At 42.6% G+C, this 15,924-nt stretch overlaps 1 protein-coding gene across 1 annotated transcript in view; it reads left to right on the top strand.

Annotated features, from left to right (window-relative positions):
- Exoc6 (exocyst complex component 6) overlaps positions 1–15,924 on the top strand; it is a 145,141-nt gene that overhangs the window by 19,945 nt on the left and 109,272 nt on the right. Inside the window, exons 2-5 of the mRNA XM_032891851.1 lie at positions 10,820–10,991; positions 12,048–12,095; positions 12,271–12,361; positions 14,143–14,188. Of these exons, the coding sequence (XP_032747742.1) occupies positions 10,820–10,991; positions 12,048–12,095; positions 12,271–12,361; positions 14,143–14,188 (357 nt within the window). The remainder of the gene's footprint in view (positions 1–10,819; positions 10,992–12,047; positions 12,096–12,270; positions 12,362–14,142; positions 14,189–15,924) is intronic.

Below are 15,924 nucleotides of genomic sequence, written 5' to 3'. Positions count from 1 at the left end.
GTGTGCACCAGCATGCTGGCTTTTCAAACGCAGGGGTTGCTGTGCTGTGCTCTCAAGGCAAGCATTTCACTGATGAAGATGTCCCCGTGCTTTGCCCTGTTGAATTCTTAAAGCCTGCCTTTTGGTGTGGTAATGGATGATTTCCTGACGCTCCTTTCTGCTCTCCTGAGCAGAAATTTTGCTGTTTGAATTTTGTGTTTTTCCTGTTAGCACAACAGTTCTAAACAGTGGGTTTTAAGGAGAGTCTAGACTTGGTTTTATGATCTTATTCTAGTCTTTTTGATGTGTTGATGAGAAGCCAACTCTTTAGCTCATTTCTTCTGAACTTTAAACTAGTGTTGCTGTAGGGATTTTGGCCAAGTGTTATAGTTCAACTCTACGGCTATTTATTTGGCAGAATGGGTGACAGTCCATCCTATACCACCTGACATTTTTGTTAAATTTTCTAAGTGTTCTAGGGAAGCAGTCTACCCACATGCATTAATCTACTCAGTTGTTTGAGGTTTTTAAATTTAAAATGATGTTAGCAATTGTTTATTCTAGAGGACAAATAAAGTGACCCGAGTTGGTGCTGCCCTTTCTCACCCTTTGCATTTTGCCAAGTTGTCCAAAAATAAGCAGGAAGAGACATGTCTGTGGTCAGGAATGTGACAACAGGAAGGAGGAAGTCCATTGCCAAGGCTGTGCTGGCCGATTACACCTCAGCTCTCCACAGAGGATGTCCATTAGTCAGTGCGCTGTGCTGTTACCCAGTGCTGGAGAGAGCGCTAACGCCAGCCATGGGAGTGTCAGCTCGGGTACAGGAAGTAATGTTAACTAATGTTAACTAATATTTCCTGTACACGAGGATAGGGGCTATTAGTGAGAACAAATTACAGGAACTTCACACAGTGGAACACAAGGCAAATAAAATTCAACACCAGAAATTTAAGAAAATATCCTTTTTTTTTTTTTTTTTTTTTTTTTTGGTTTTTTCTTTTTACAATTTTGCTTCCTGGTCTCGTGCTGCAGACGGGCAGACCAGGGGCTCATTCCCCAGCACTTCTCACTTTAAAGTGGGGTGGGGTATGTTAGCTCTGTTATAGACCAAGTTTTGAATATTTCAGATTGCAGATGAATGTAAGGATTCAGGTAGCCATTATCTCACACAGCTCAACATTTATTTTATTAGATTTATGTGTGTTTTGTCTACATGTATGTTTGTGCACCACATGCATGCTTGGTGCCACAAAATTCAGAGAAGGGCCTGGAACTGGAGTTCTGGCTGGTTTTGAGCCCCCGTGTGGGTGCTGGGAGCTCAGTAGGAGCACCAAGGGCTCTTAGCCTGAGCTTTGTCACAGCCTCCTTATAAAATGTTTTAAGAGCACATGTAGCTAACTAGATAAGCTGTTTTGTGGGCAAACATACAAAGAATGCACATTTTTGTAAACAAGGAATCTTTTCCAGGATTAACAAATGAAGTCAGATCATGTGTTTATAAAGCCCCTCCCACAAAGTTCTTAGAAACTCTGTTACTTTGCAGCCAGAGAGTACCTCATTGGTTTGGATAACTAGCCTATTTCAGGATACCTTAATCTTTATCTGCATTACCATTGTTATAATAACCTTTAGCAGTACAGTATTATACATGGTTTGGGAGGAAAGCTTGCAAAATCAGCATTGCAGTCCTGAGGCTGTTTTGGGCTGTTTTCCCATAGTCTTCCCATTTTAATTTGGCTTTAGAGCCTTGCTTATCTCTAGGTTATCATGTGATGCTTCCCAGAAAGTTTTGATGTCAGTGTATAAATTGGCTGATGGGATGGCTCAGCAGTAAAGGGGCTTGCTGCTAAACCTGCTGACCTGAGTTCAAGCCCTAGAATCCACATGGTGGAAGAAGAGAACCAGCTCCCTCAAACTGTTTTCTGTCCTCTGTGTATGTGTGCATGTGCGTGCACATACATGCATATCACAGTAAATACATAAAGATGAAGTAGATTAAGCAGTTCCTACCTCTGTTAGAAAGCTTTGGTTATTTTACTAATCCATGACCTTAGCACCACCCTATACAACACTTTCTTTATTTATTTATTTATTTTTTTTGGTTCTTTTTTTCGGAGCTGGGGACCGAACCCAGGGCCTTGTGCTTCCTAGGTAAGCGCTCTACCACTGAGCTAAATCCCCAGCCCTCTTTCTTTTTTTAAATAAAATATTTTTTATTGGATATTTTTTATTTACATTTCAAATGTTATCCCCTTTCCCAGTTTCCCGTCCATAAACCCCCTCCCTCAACTCCTTCCCTTTCTTCTGTGGGGGTGTTCCACCACCCATCCATCCACCCCTTCTTGACTCCCTGCCCTGACATTCCCCTACTTGGCGGGGTATGGCCCTAGGACCAAGGGTTTCTCCTCTTTCTGGTGCCCAACAAGGCCATCCTCTGCTATATGTGCAGCTGGAGCCATGGGTCTGTCCATTTGCACTCTTTGGATGGTGGTTTAGTCCCTGGGAGCTCTGGTTGGTTGGTATTGTTGTTCTTATGGGGTTGCAAACCCCTTCAGCTCCTTCAATCCTTTCTCTAACTCCTCCAATGGGGACCTTGTTCTCAATTCAATGGTTGGCTGCAAGCATTTGCTTCTGTATTTGTCATGCTCTGGCAAAGCCTCTCAGGAGACAGCTATATCATGCTCCTGGCCTTTCCTTCAGTCTCTGCTCCACACTTTGTCTCCATATCTCCTCCTGTGAATATTTTTGTTCCCCCTTCTAAGAAGTACTGAAGAATCCACACTTTGGTGGTCCTTCTTGAGCTTCATGTGGTCTGTGGATTGTATCTGGGTAATATCCACTTATCAGTGAGTGCATACCATGTGTGTTTTTCTGTGATTGGGTTGCTCACTCGGGATGATATTTTCTAGTTCCCTCCATTTGCCTATGAGTTTCATGAAGTCACTGTATTTGATAGCTGAGTAGTACTCCATTGTGTAGATGTACCACATTTTCTATATCCATTGCTCTGTTGAAGGGCATCTGGATTCTTTCCAGTTTTTTTTTTCTTTTTCTTTTTTTTTTCGGAGCTGGGGACCGAACCCAGGGCCTTGCACTTGCTAGGCAAGTGCTCTACCACTGAGCTAAATCCCCAACCCCCGGTTCTTTCCAGTTTTTGGCTATTATAAACAAGGCTGCTATGAACATAGTGGAGCATGTGTCTTTGTTGTATGTTGGAGCAGCTTTTGGGTATATGCCCAGGAAAGGTATAGCTGATTCCTCAGGTAGTGGAATGTCCAGTTTTCTGAGGACCCTCCAGACTGGTTCCCAGAGTGGCTGGAGTGTGTGTTCGTTCAGTCCCGTGTAATAACTAAATGCCAGGTGGTGTGCAGCAGATAAAAGTATCTCCTGTGCCGTGCTGGCCACTCTGCAGAAGCTTGAGTTTGGAGGAGTTTTGTTGTGTTTATAGTTCTGTTTCACCATTCTTTTTTTTCTTTTATTAGATATTTATTTACATTTCAAATGTTATTCCCTTTCCCGGTTTCCTGTCCCTAAGCCGCCTATCCCTCCTTCTCCCCTTCTTCTATAAGGGTGTTCCCTTCCCCATCCATCCCCCCTTATACTCCCCACATTCCCTTACACTGGGGGTCCAACCTTGGCAGGACCAAGGGCTTCTCCTTCCATTGATGCCCAACAAAGTCATCCTCTGCTACATATGCAGTTGGAGCCCTGGGTCAGTCCATGTGCACTCTTTGGGTAGTGGTTTATTCCCTGGAAGCTCTAGTGGTTGGCATTGTTGTTCTTATGGGGTTGCAAGCCCCTTCAGCTCCTTCAATCCTTTCTCTAATTCCTCCAATGGGGACCCTGTTCTTAGTTCAGTGGTTTGCTGCTAGCATTTGCCTCTGTATTTGACATGCTCTGGCTGTGTCTCTCAGGAGAGATCTATATCCAGTTTCTGTCAGCATGCACTTCTTAGCTTCATCAACTCTATCTAGTTTTGGTGGCTGTATATATATGGGCCACATGTGGGGCAGGCTCTGAATGGCCATTCCTCAGTCTCTGTTCTAAACTTTGCCTCCACATCCCCTCCTATGAATATTTTTGTTCCCCCTTTGAAGAAGGAGTGAAGCACCGCACTTTGGTCATCCTTCTTCTTGAGCTTCCTGTGGTCTGTGGATTGCATCTTGGGTAATTTGAGGTTTTGGCTAACAACCATTTAAATTCTTATTTTAAAGTAATAAGTAACAAGATAAAAATAGCTTTAAAAAGAAAAAAATGTAGCCAGGCATGGTGCACTTGGGAGGCAGGGGCAGGTAGATTTATGTGAATTCAAGGTAAGCCTTGTCCAGGACAGACAGAATTATACAGAGAGACCCCGTGTCAGCAAAACAAATAAACAGACAGACAAACAAACTCAAAAAAAAAAAACAAAAGAGAAATCTTATTTTCATTTTGTTTTTATTTCTCAGAGGTCAGTTAGACTGTTAGATGGATTACTTTGATGCGTTTAAAACCGGGTGCTGATTCACTTGTCACTCAGGAGCGCCCTCTGGTGACCTACTCTTTTTATTAAGATTTACACTTCGTATGGTCACACTTGTGAATTGAATATAAAGATGGAAGATCTCATCATTTCTCAAGTAACTAGGAGATAAAAATACACTGAACACAATTGATGTGGTGTTTGAATGAAAATGTAGTATAGACTTTGTGTTTTCAAGCTTGGCAAAGTTCCATGAAGTTGGAGAATTATCTAAAGTGACTGTGCAGTGCTAAGGGCTATCTTGAGCTGAGACTGAAGAGGAAAGTAAGCTGAATCGAGGTATATGCAGGATAAAGCACCCTTGGAATGGAGTTCCCCCCCAAATTAAGTAGTTTCTTTAGAAAATGTATTGCTAATTTAAATTGGATAAGATCTGATGGCCTTTTCTTTACTGTTGAATAAGGCTTTACCTCATTGGTTTTTACATAGTTGTTCCTGAAAACCCAGAGCCTGAATTTTCTTTTTTAATGATTTATTTTATTTATATGAGTACACTGCAGCTGTCTTCAGACACACCAGAAGATGGCATCGGATCCCATTACAGATGGTTGTGAGCCACCATGTGGTTGCTGGGAATTGAACTCAGGACCTCTGGAAGAGCAGTCAGTGCTCTTTTCTTTTCTTTTCTTTTTTTCTTTTTTTTTCGGAGCTGGGAACCGAACCCAGGGCCTTGCGCTTGCTAGGCAAGCGCTCTACCACTGAGCTAAATCCCCAACCCCCAGTCAGTGCTCTTAACCGCTGAGCCATCTCTCCAGCCCCAGAGCCTGAATTATATTGGAGAAGACTCGTGGTTTTTACGCCCATCTCTAGCTCCAGCTGCAGGGTCTCAGGTGGATTCTGAACTGCTTCTAAGGAGAATGAATTATTCTCAATCCGTAATAGCCAAGAATGAAAAAACTTACAATATTAATAATAGTGGAATTCAGAATCTCAGACTTAAGTTTAAACTTAAAATTACTTAAAGAGAAATGATAAGTAATTTCATGAATATGAAATATTAAATTTATATTAGAAATATACTATGAACGGTAGTCTGGAAACCAAGCTTGATTTGGCTTCTGAAGAACTGGCAAGAAAGTAGCAAACTGCTATGTGGGGAGCACGAGGGCGGGAGACCAGGCTTCACTGCTAGAGATGCAAATTCAACCTACTCTGTCAACCCAGGACCTGGCAAGAGTGCCCTTTGGCTGGTTTATTTGAAGGGAAGAAACGGGAGTCATGAGCCTAATGGGAGTCAGTGGCTCCTACAGTGTTGCCAGATAAGTTTGGGAAATTTCTTCTCAAAAAGGTTTTAGAAAGACACCACAAGCTGAAAGTAGGTCCCTAGTGTCCAGAGCTCCCTGGAAGTGTTCTTTGACGTTTCTAGCATTTGCAAGGCCTTTTCGTTGCTAGGCTTCTCCTTTTCTCTTTCTTGAAAGCAATTAAATTTTAATTAAGAATGCATTTTTTTTGTGGTGGCCACCATAGTGTCTTTGGCATAATAACACTGCAGACCTAGGCTTGACCAGCTCTTTCTTGCCTGTGTGTCTCATGCATCCTATTAGAGAATGAAGGAAGAACTCTGGGATACAAGAAAAAAAAATGCTTATTTTTACTGGAAAAAACTATAGTAATCTCAGTAAAAAAATAGGTAATATGTGGACTCTAGGATTAAATGCTTTGAGATATTTCTTTTTACAAAAAGTTTGAATGATGTTTTAGGAAAAAATAATTATGTTTTGGGAGGCAATACATTTTGTTTTCCTCCTAGATATTGTGATCTATTTATTCTTTAGAATGAAGGCACAGTCAAAGAATAAATATTGAAAATACTACAGGAATATATGCTTTATGATTAAAAATGATTCTGTTACCAGAAATGAGTCCTTTTTTACATTTCTGGTGAATTAACTTTTTTCACAAAGACTTTTTGTTTACCAAAATGAAACCATAAAGTATTTCTAACTCATTTCATTTACAAAATGTAGCACCTATCAGAACACAGAAGCGTGTCAGCTTATCAGATTACAGTTGGCAATAAAAGCTAATTTTCACTACACCCTTTAAAACGTTTAGATGTTAATTTTCTTATTTCAACCACTAGGTGGAGTCCTATACAAATAATTCAAAAAGGTATCTGTGAAAGCTAATTCTCTTGTTTAAATCCACAAAGCCTCCTAATACTAGATGACCAAATATTACAGAACAGCTTATACCTTAACGCTTTTCGCTGGTGTGTGAGATACAGACAAGGATGGGTTCTGTCCGTGCTTACAAAGTTAAACTGTGTGCAAGAGACTGTTTCTGTGCATCCCTAGTGGCTAAAATTAAAATGCGGGAATAAAATCTTTAGTGTAGTGTAAATCATGTTGATTTTCTAGTCACAAGGCATTGTTAAAATGTTGAGTTTTGCACCTGTGTTTTTTGCCGTGTAGCATAGAACCCAGCAGGGCTAGAAGGTCTGACTTAGCCAAGCATTTGAAAGGGTGACTGGCACTTTCCTTGACATCGGTGTGTGTGTGTGTGGAGCACTGAGGTGGGCTTAGTGGGCTGGGGGTGAAGAGCACTGGCTGCTCCATCAGGGACTTTACCTGGGTTCCTCGCAGGATACCTCATAACTCTGTAATTTCAGTCCCAGGGAATCCGACGCCCTCTTCTGGATGCCACGGACTCTGCATTCACATGGCACACAAACATACATGCAAGCAAAACACGGATACACATACAATTAAAAAGTTTTTTAAACAAAGCTATCCCTTTAGTGAATGTGGAGTAGTGTAGCGTTTAAAGGCATTCTCCTATTTTATCTTGCTGGGTCTGTCATATTTATCACTATGTGTGTGTTTGTAGGAGGTTGGTCAGACTTCCCCATAGATATTAAAAATCCTGGGGAACTTCCTTTTAAAAATAGTTTAATTTGAGCCCAGCATGATGGTGCACATCTTTAATCTCAGCACTTGGGAGGCAGAGGCAGACCTCCATAAGTTCAAGGGCCAGCCTGGTCTATAAAGTGAGTTCCCTGACAGCCAAGGCTGTTAATAAACACTATCTCGAAAAACAGACAAGAAAAGTTTAATTAAAGCTGTGTGCAACTAAAATTTCTAGAACAGTATATCTTACACTAATAGCCAACTTTGATTTAAAAAGTGAATAATACTGTCAGCTCCTTTCTCTGCCCCTCACATCACAGGTTCAAAGAATAACAATACTTGTTCAAGGTCAGAAAGTCAAGCGGGGTTTTCAGAGAAGTGCGGGGTCGGGGAGGGGGGGACCTCAGTAGTTTCTTCTTCTGTCCTCAGTGTGTGCACCTGTAACTTAATGCTGCCTATCAATTAGTCGTGCCTCGGTTCCCAGCGCCTTTCCCTGCCCACTGGGTGATGGCACCCGATGGGTGCAGCAGTGCACACCGGGGATGCCCTACTGTGCGGCCTCAGTTGCCTGTCAAAGGTGGGTTGCTCGAAGCAGCAGCTCAGCTCACAAGTCCCATCCTTCTCCATGGTGCTGAGTACCACTGCTGACCCGACAGTCAGATAACACAATATTTTTTCAGTTATACTGGGCCCAGTAGCTTAGGGGTTAAGTCTTGGCTGGGTTTTTTATGCGACCCTATACTTATGCATTAATCTTCCTCAACTGCATTTGAAAACTGGGCTGCTAGCAGGGTCTGCGCTGTAGGGGGTAGTGAGTATTCAGTGAGGCCATGCATGAGAAGCACCGGACATGTAGTTGTGTACTCAGTTGGCGTCTGTATCACCACTGTACTGAGACATAAGCAGCCGTCCTGACTCTGCTCTGCACCACACCCACCCAGCGTTACAAGGGTTCCGGGACCCAGGCTCCAGTGCTCGGGCTTTAACTGCTGAGCCATCTCCCAGCCCCGGAGTCTGCATTGTGAGGGATATCAGACTGAATATATTTCACAACATCGGGCTCAAATGCATCTCTCATAACCCACGGACCTTGAAACAAAATAGGTGGCAAACCGTTTCAGTTTGCTTGTACCAAAGGGGTTTCTTAGGACATAAGATTTCAGTTTAACCTAGAGCAGCAAAATTATACAGGCTTTGCAAGGCTGTTGCAAGAGAAAAAAATACTTATAAGATCGTTTAGTTTAATATCCCCATTATACATTGTGTGGCTACTGTGTTGATGCTGGAAGGGTGAGGCCAGGTAAAATCAAACCAGTTAGGAAGCAGTTGGTGATGCTTTAAAGCAAGACATGTTGCTGACTGAGACGAGGGTACAGTCATGTGAATGGGGCTGACTGCCTGTGTGGATCTGGCTAGCCTTGCTGACCTTGGTTGGCAGCCTTTAGAAAGCCAAGACCTCCTCCCCCCATTGTAAACAGACAAGACATTATAAAGTGTTCATTCCTAGAGCCAAGGCTAATTTAGTAAAGAGTGTGTCACCTTTCTGTGGATATGACAGGGCTGCTAGATCAGAGGTGGCCAACTTAAAAAACATTTATATATATTTATATATGTACATGTATGTATATACACATGCTGTGCGTGTGCATGTGTGTACATGTTCCATGGCATAGGTGTGGAGGTCAGAGGACAGTTCATGGGAATTGGTTCTGAGGTTCTAACTCAAGTGTCAAGTTTGGCAGCAGGCAGAGCTGCTGAGGTCTGACCAGCCCACGTCAGCCTTTTGGCGTTGTAATATGTTGTTGTTGTGCTGCATTTGTCACTGTTCTAGGCCCTAGATCCAATAAGCTCAATCATTTGTGGTTAAAAGACAAGAAAAGTATGACAAATGATTTCAGGGGGTTGTCTGAGAAGCTAGACAAGTGGACTTTACCGAGATGAGGAAGATGGTGGAAAAAGCAGGCTTGGGGAACAGTGTTAGGAATTCACTTTTGAGTGAACTGAAGATGAACGCTCATCAGGCTCTCCCGTGGGGAGATATGATGGAAGTTTGAGGCAAGCTTAGTGGTGGAAGGAGGAATTTGGAAGGTGTTTGTGTGTTTGTAGAATCAAGAGTATACGCATGGAAAAGAATCCACGAAGTCTCATTCTAGCCAAGGATTCAGAGCCTGGGTTCTTCATTACCAACCTGCCTTGTCTCTACTACTTACCTCATTAAAAACGGAGGCGTGACGCTACACTCAGAGGCTTCGGTGTGTTTAGGGAAACAAAATATATAGCATATGTAAACATTTAAATTACAATACGAAGTGGTATGTGATTACATCCCAGAGTAACTGTCCAGGGCCACAGCTTAGCTGTCCTGAAGAGGAAACAGTTACTTCACACAGAAACGACTGACAAAGGCCTGGTGGCAAAACCAGAACTCACACTGAACCGCAGGAGGCGGGGCTGGGGAGGCGCAGCCACCTTCAGGCTGCCGGTTCTGTGAGAGGCGCTGTGCTCGGTTCTGCTTGGTACTTACTGTGGTTAGCAGTGGGAAGGGCACATTGGGCAGGCTGGAGCACAGGGCCGGGATGAGCTTGCATTTGTCTGTCCCTAGTGGCACTGTGTGGGCGGGCTTCCCCTGCTGTCAATTAGTGAAGTTCCCTCAAGCCTCGATGCCTGGGCTTTTTATTAGGGTACAGTCATGTGAATGGGGCTAACCGCCGGTGTGGATCTGGCTCACCGCCCACCTAGACTTGCTGACCTTGGTCTGCAGCCTCTAGAAAGCCAAGGCCCCCAGTTTTGTAAACATTACTGTTATGCCCCCCCCCATTGTAAACAGACAAGACATTATAAAGTGTTCATTCCTAGAGCCAAGGCAAATTTACTGCACAGTAAAGGGCACGTCAGCTTTCTGTGGAGTTAGTGTGATCTGAGCTTTGCACCTAGCACAGATGTGGCATTGTCACCATCTGATCTTGGACCTGAGGACGTAAACTTCAGAACAGATGGCCAAGATGCATATTCCAGCCATCAATCTTGAGTTGTGGACTTTGTGGCCGTTGTAATGAATGATGTATTAAAAAGCAAGGGTAACAGCATCCCCTTTAGAGACTTACTGTGAAGGGGAAGAGTTGCTGTGTTGCTCTTAGGACGTTCTGACACAGTACATGTAATAAAAGCCTGAGTTCCTTCCTCTCAATACTGACTCAGTGTTGAGCCTTAGTGTGTTGAAGACTGGTATTTGGTCCACCCATCCCAAGCCTCGGGACTTTATTCCTGGATACCTAGGGATATGTTTAGAGAACTTCTGAGTCTTTGAATATTAGCATACTCAAAAGGAAATGAAATCTTTCCCCTTAGGATTATTTCTGTGGGTAGAACTGTCCGGCTTATTTACTTACTCAGAGATTAAATCCATGTTTACAGAGACTGAGCTTCAGAGGAAGGCCTCTTGCTTCATTTTGGTTTCTCGTACGTACAGGTCTGTGTATGATGGTCAGCCAAATGCACACAAGAAGTTCATGGAAAAGCTAGATGCCTGCATCCGCAACCATGACAAGGAGATTGAGAAGATGTGTAACTTCCATCACCAGGGCTTTGTAGATGCTATCACAGAGCTCCTCAAAGTAAGGGCGGACGCGGAAAAGCTGAAGGTAGGAGTGCGCTCAACTACTCCCTGCTTCTATAATTTCTCACTAAACTGTGCAGTGCATGGGCCATGTACAGTGCATGGGCCACTGGGTGCATTTTCAGAAGGGAGAGAGACAGTAAAGGGTCAATTTACAGTTTCAGGGTTTTCAAAAGACAGTGGTACAATGGTGGTAAAAGCTACCCTCCAGTGTCATGAAAATTTGCTATAAATGATTTCATGCTGCCATGCTGTTATTTAATTACATTGAAAAATTTATTAAAGTAAATTCCTCTCCGTATCTTGCCATGTCAGAGCCATTACTTATTAAACCATGTCTGGATTTGTTCAGCCAGGATATAAAATGATTACATGAGTTGTCTTTTCATTTAAAGCGTGTATCAGACAGAGAGCAAAGATTGTGATGAGAAAATCCATCATGTGAAGGATATTCAGATAACGAGGGACCAGAGACAGCGTCACGAGGTCACTGAGCACCTCTGCTCTGCAGCTAATGAGATTTTTAATAAATGAGACTGTGCTTCCCCATACGATGACCTAATGAGTCACTTAATATGTGGGAAACTCCAAGTTGAGCCTCGGCTGCACCTGCAGCTTGAGCTGCTACTATGGATTGAGATTTCTGTGTTTGATGTTCGTCAACCTCCCAGGGCTTGCATTCAGAAAGTATGAATGTTTAATTACTGTAAAATGCAATCGCCATTTCCTGTGACAGTGAATGGCACATAGACCTCATTGAAGTTGTCAAAGAGGGACCAGTGGTCAATTGGGTCAGTGATTTGAATTGTTTGACAGACTCAGAAAAGCAAGTAAAGTTCAAAAATCCTGAGTAAATTTGAGAAGTTTGCCACAGAATCTGTTAAAAAGAACTGTCATAACCAATTGAAGTTAACAAAAGCTCTTTTCAATCAGAAGTTCAAGTTCAAGCTGTAGAGTTAATTTGAATTTGCATTTCTTTGTTCTGAGTTCCTCATGAAGCATGATCTGATTACAAGGGTGAGCTGTTACATCAGGACAGCTTTATACATGTTTGTCTAACTAAGGTGAAATTATTTTTAAGGTCCAGGTTACCGATACCAACCGAAGGTTCCAAGATGCTGGAAAAGAGGTAAGAAAGGGATGGATGGATGGGTGATGGATGATGGATGATGGATGAATGGATGATGGATGATGGATGATGAGGGAGGGAGGGAGGGAAGGAGGGAGGGAGGGAGGGAAGGAGAGAACTCAGCATTTGGATGCCATTTAACTGTTTAAAATTGTCTACACTTTTATTTTCTAAGGTGATAGAACAAACAGAAGATATTATTCGGTGTAGAATTCAGCAGAGAAATATTACAACTGTAGTAGAGAAATTGCAGTTATGCCTGCCAGGTGAGTCAGCCGTAGGCACCCATCGTGTGACATTTGTTGTGGTGAAATTACATTTTGCTAATACCACGTAGTCGTCTTTACTACGGGGATTACAAATCCACTGTGGCCACTTCCCACCCACGCCTGTGCTTGCCTTCCTGTTTGCTCTGTTCTCTGGATTTCCATGAGTTTTAGAAAGTAAATGTTTCCGGGTCGTCTCTGTTTCCTAAACATCTGAGCTTTTCCCCTCCGCATAGCCGGCCATCACTCTCACTGCGACCCTAACTCCTCCGTGTTGCCTGTCTGTATTTTCCTCAGCGTACTTCCCCTCAGGGAGCGTGTCTTTATGTTATGTTTTTCTGGCCTTAATCTAATTTGCTAATTTTTCTACCTCTAGTTTTTGCATGTTCTCTGTTTGTCACTTAACGGTTGATTTTGCTTTATTCACAATCTCATTTTGCCAAGAAGGTGAGATACACATCGAAAATGCTGGACCCGCCTTCCCTCCTTTTCCCTTCCTCCTTTATTTTGGAAAGGCTTTGGTGTGACTCAGATATTACTGGGACATCACATGCATTCTGAAGAACTAGCCAGCATTTTCTTTACCTAGATTGAATGTTTTAAGTGGAATGCTTCCTGTTCAAACAAAGCAAAGCAGGCACACGCTGTTTCTGTTCTTTCACATTGCCAGCGAAATCCATTTCAGTGCCTGGTTTACTGTACTGTCTCTTTAGGAAAAAACCTCCCATGTTCAGGGAACTAGAATACTTTGTACACTATTTTTGTGATATAAATTTAGCTTAGAATATAAATGATATTGTCAACATTGTCAGTAGTTGGTACTGGATAAGATAAATGTACTATTGTTTTTTCACTAATGAGAATAGCTCTTCTTAGAACTCACAGACCCACTCACGTGAGTACGTAGTGGACTTAAGTAGTTTACATATTAACCTTTTATAAGTAAAATGCCAGTTTCCTAAAGGTTTCAGGGTTGAGAAACACTTTGAATGGGGTTTAACAGTACCTCTGCCCCCACTAGAGACATTGGATAAGCCACAGAGACAGCTCCTTCATTGAAGGCTTTGTCAATTGTCACTTTATGTAATAAGCCTAAAGGTGGGTACCGGTGGAATGACAGCTGGATTCAGCACGTGCCTTAGTAGGCTGTGGAACCGACGTCTGCACGGCACCTCCGAGCACGTGTGAATGCTCTCCCTTGCCCATCCAGGACCTTCCCCTTCCCCAACTTGCCCTTTTGATGAACAACACATACATTCCCCATGTGTCAGGCATTGTGTAAGATACTAGAATTATACATCTCAAAGTTTATTGTTTTACTGAATAATTATATTTCTGAGGGGTTGTAGAAGGGTTGAGATGAGTAGAGATTATTTGCCTGGTCTGTTCCCACTGTTGTAATTCAGTCTGCTGTTAGCATTTGGCAGTTTCCTTTCTTTGTAGATGCTGTGCATTTCCTTGTGGAGTTAGTCGTATTTTGGTTGTGCTATTTATGTTGAGTCATATGAATCCCACTGTCTCTCTGTTTTCTTTCTCTAATTTCACTTCTGGAAAGAGACGCTAGTAGTTTCTAAGTAGAATAATTTTTTACTAGGTTCCTATCTCATTGCAGGTGTCAGTATACAAGTGTTCCAGCTTGAATGTTAATGTATATGATGTTCAGTATGTGGAAAGTAAATGATTTTTGCTAGTTTAACACATATAACTTGTTTTGAAAACATTAACTATTGTCATGTTGGACATACTTTCCTTATGAGGCTGAAATGTTGTTTTTGATGCAGTGTTGGAGATGTACAGTAAGCTGAAGGAACAGATGAGCATGAAGAGGTGAGTCGGCTTCTCTGCGCTCTTAAACCTTAGGTAAGCACAGGCCGGCTGCACAGGCCAGCCCAGCGGGGATTACAGGAGTCTGAGCCGTGCTCCCCACTTAACTCTAACCTTTTCAGGCAGTGTGCCCACCCTTATCACTCAGTAAAGCAGCAGTAGGCCTGCCTTCATGAGCCCTTGTCCCTTACAAGTGATATAAACGACCGACGGTCTTGGTAAAGGTGACAGAGGCAACCCGGAAGGAGTCAGAGTTTGTTAGCTCATGGGCGTGTCATACCGTCTGCAGGATGTGGGCTGAAGGCAGAGCACAGGAGGCTGTGAGCTGACAGCCAGGCCGGTGTCCTCTGCTCTGTACTGTACTCGAGATCGTGACGTGAAAGGCAATATGAAGTGGTGTATTAATTGCCATGGGAGCATTGATAAAATGATCTTCAAGATGTTTTAAAAATGAACAGTTCCAAAGTTGAAATACCAAAATAACAAGACAACATATGTGGCTTGGGAAAATGACTTTATTTATTTATAAACAATTATTATAACATAATATATACATACATATATATATACATATATATACATATATATATATATCTGTAGTCAATGGATGCCTTGCTTCATAGTGCTGCACCTTGAATTTCAGGAGGCATTGTCAATTTGTATTAATTTGTGGAATAGTTCTTTCCTTATTAAATATAACAAGTCAGAAAAGATAAGTCTTTTGTTCACAAACTGTTAGTATGTTCTCTTCTGTGTTATTTGTTCTCATATCTTAAACTTGAAAAAGTTTTTGTTTGGTGCAAAGAAGCAACACTTTACCAGCCTTACCAAGCCCCCCAGGAGTTGCTCTCCCTGCTTCCCCAGTGCTGGACCGCAGATGGAGGCTCCGCCCCTTTCATGATCCCGCCTTCCAGCTGTTCTTTGCCTTTCATGAAAAGTCCAGCTCATCTCCCAGAGCCGCCTAGGACACCGGAATTTGTTTCCTTATGATTAGATTTGATCCTTTGGTGAAGGAGATGACAGCCAAATACCAAATCTGTTTTTAAAAATTTGCAATTGGAAAAAAAAATCCCAGGCATGGTGACACATGCATTTGATCTCAGCACTCAGGAGGCAGCAACAGGCAGATTCCTGAGTCTGAAACCAGCCTGGTCTGCAGAGTGAGTTCCACAACAGCCAGGGCTGCACAGTGAAACCCTGTCTTGAAACACACTCCCTGAAAAAAATCGCAATTAATGAGTAGTAATTAGTAAATACTTTGAGTCATGTTTCCTTGTGACTTGTCACCTAGTAGTTGGAGAACTTAAGAATTCTCACTGGGGTTAGGAAACAGTGGCTTTAAAAAATGTTCTTATTCCATTACTACTTCTGACTGGCTGTTTTAGTATGGGGAAGGGATTTCAGGTTTGTTTTGGTCTTTTGGCCTTGGTTGTGTTACTGACCTTGGAGCACCCCTTAGATACAGTTTTAAAAATAAACCACATACACAATGGGAACTGAGTCCAAACTGATGCCCAGTATCTCCAGAAAAATCCCTACCAAAGAATATTTACACAAAATGTCAGAGGGGAAAAACATGAGGCAATGTGATGCGGAGTTGGGGGGTAGCCATTGGCAGAGGAGCAGTGGGTGACAGAGCAGCCAGGTCACGCCTCCTTCTCATAAGTTCAAGGGCTCATCACATTGCCCTGGGTGAGAGTCAGGATTACACACACACACACACACACACACACACACAC

Source organism: Rattus rattus, chromosome 2, assembly GCF_011064425.1.
Source record: "Rattus rattus isolate New Zealand chromosome 2, Rrattus_CSIRO_v1, whole genome shotgun sequence".
Taxonomy (NCBI): domain Eukaryota; kingdom Metazoa; phylum Chordata; class Mammalia; order Rodentia; family Muridae; genus Rattus; species Rattus rattus.
Note: the sequence above shows the minus strand (reverse complement) of the source record. Positions and strands in the feature narration are given on the sequence as shown.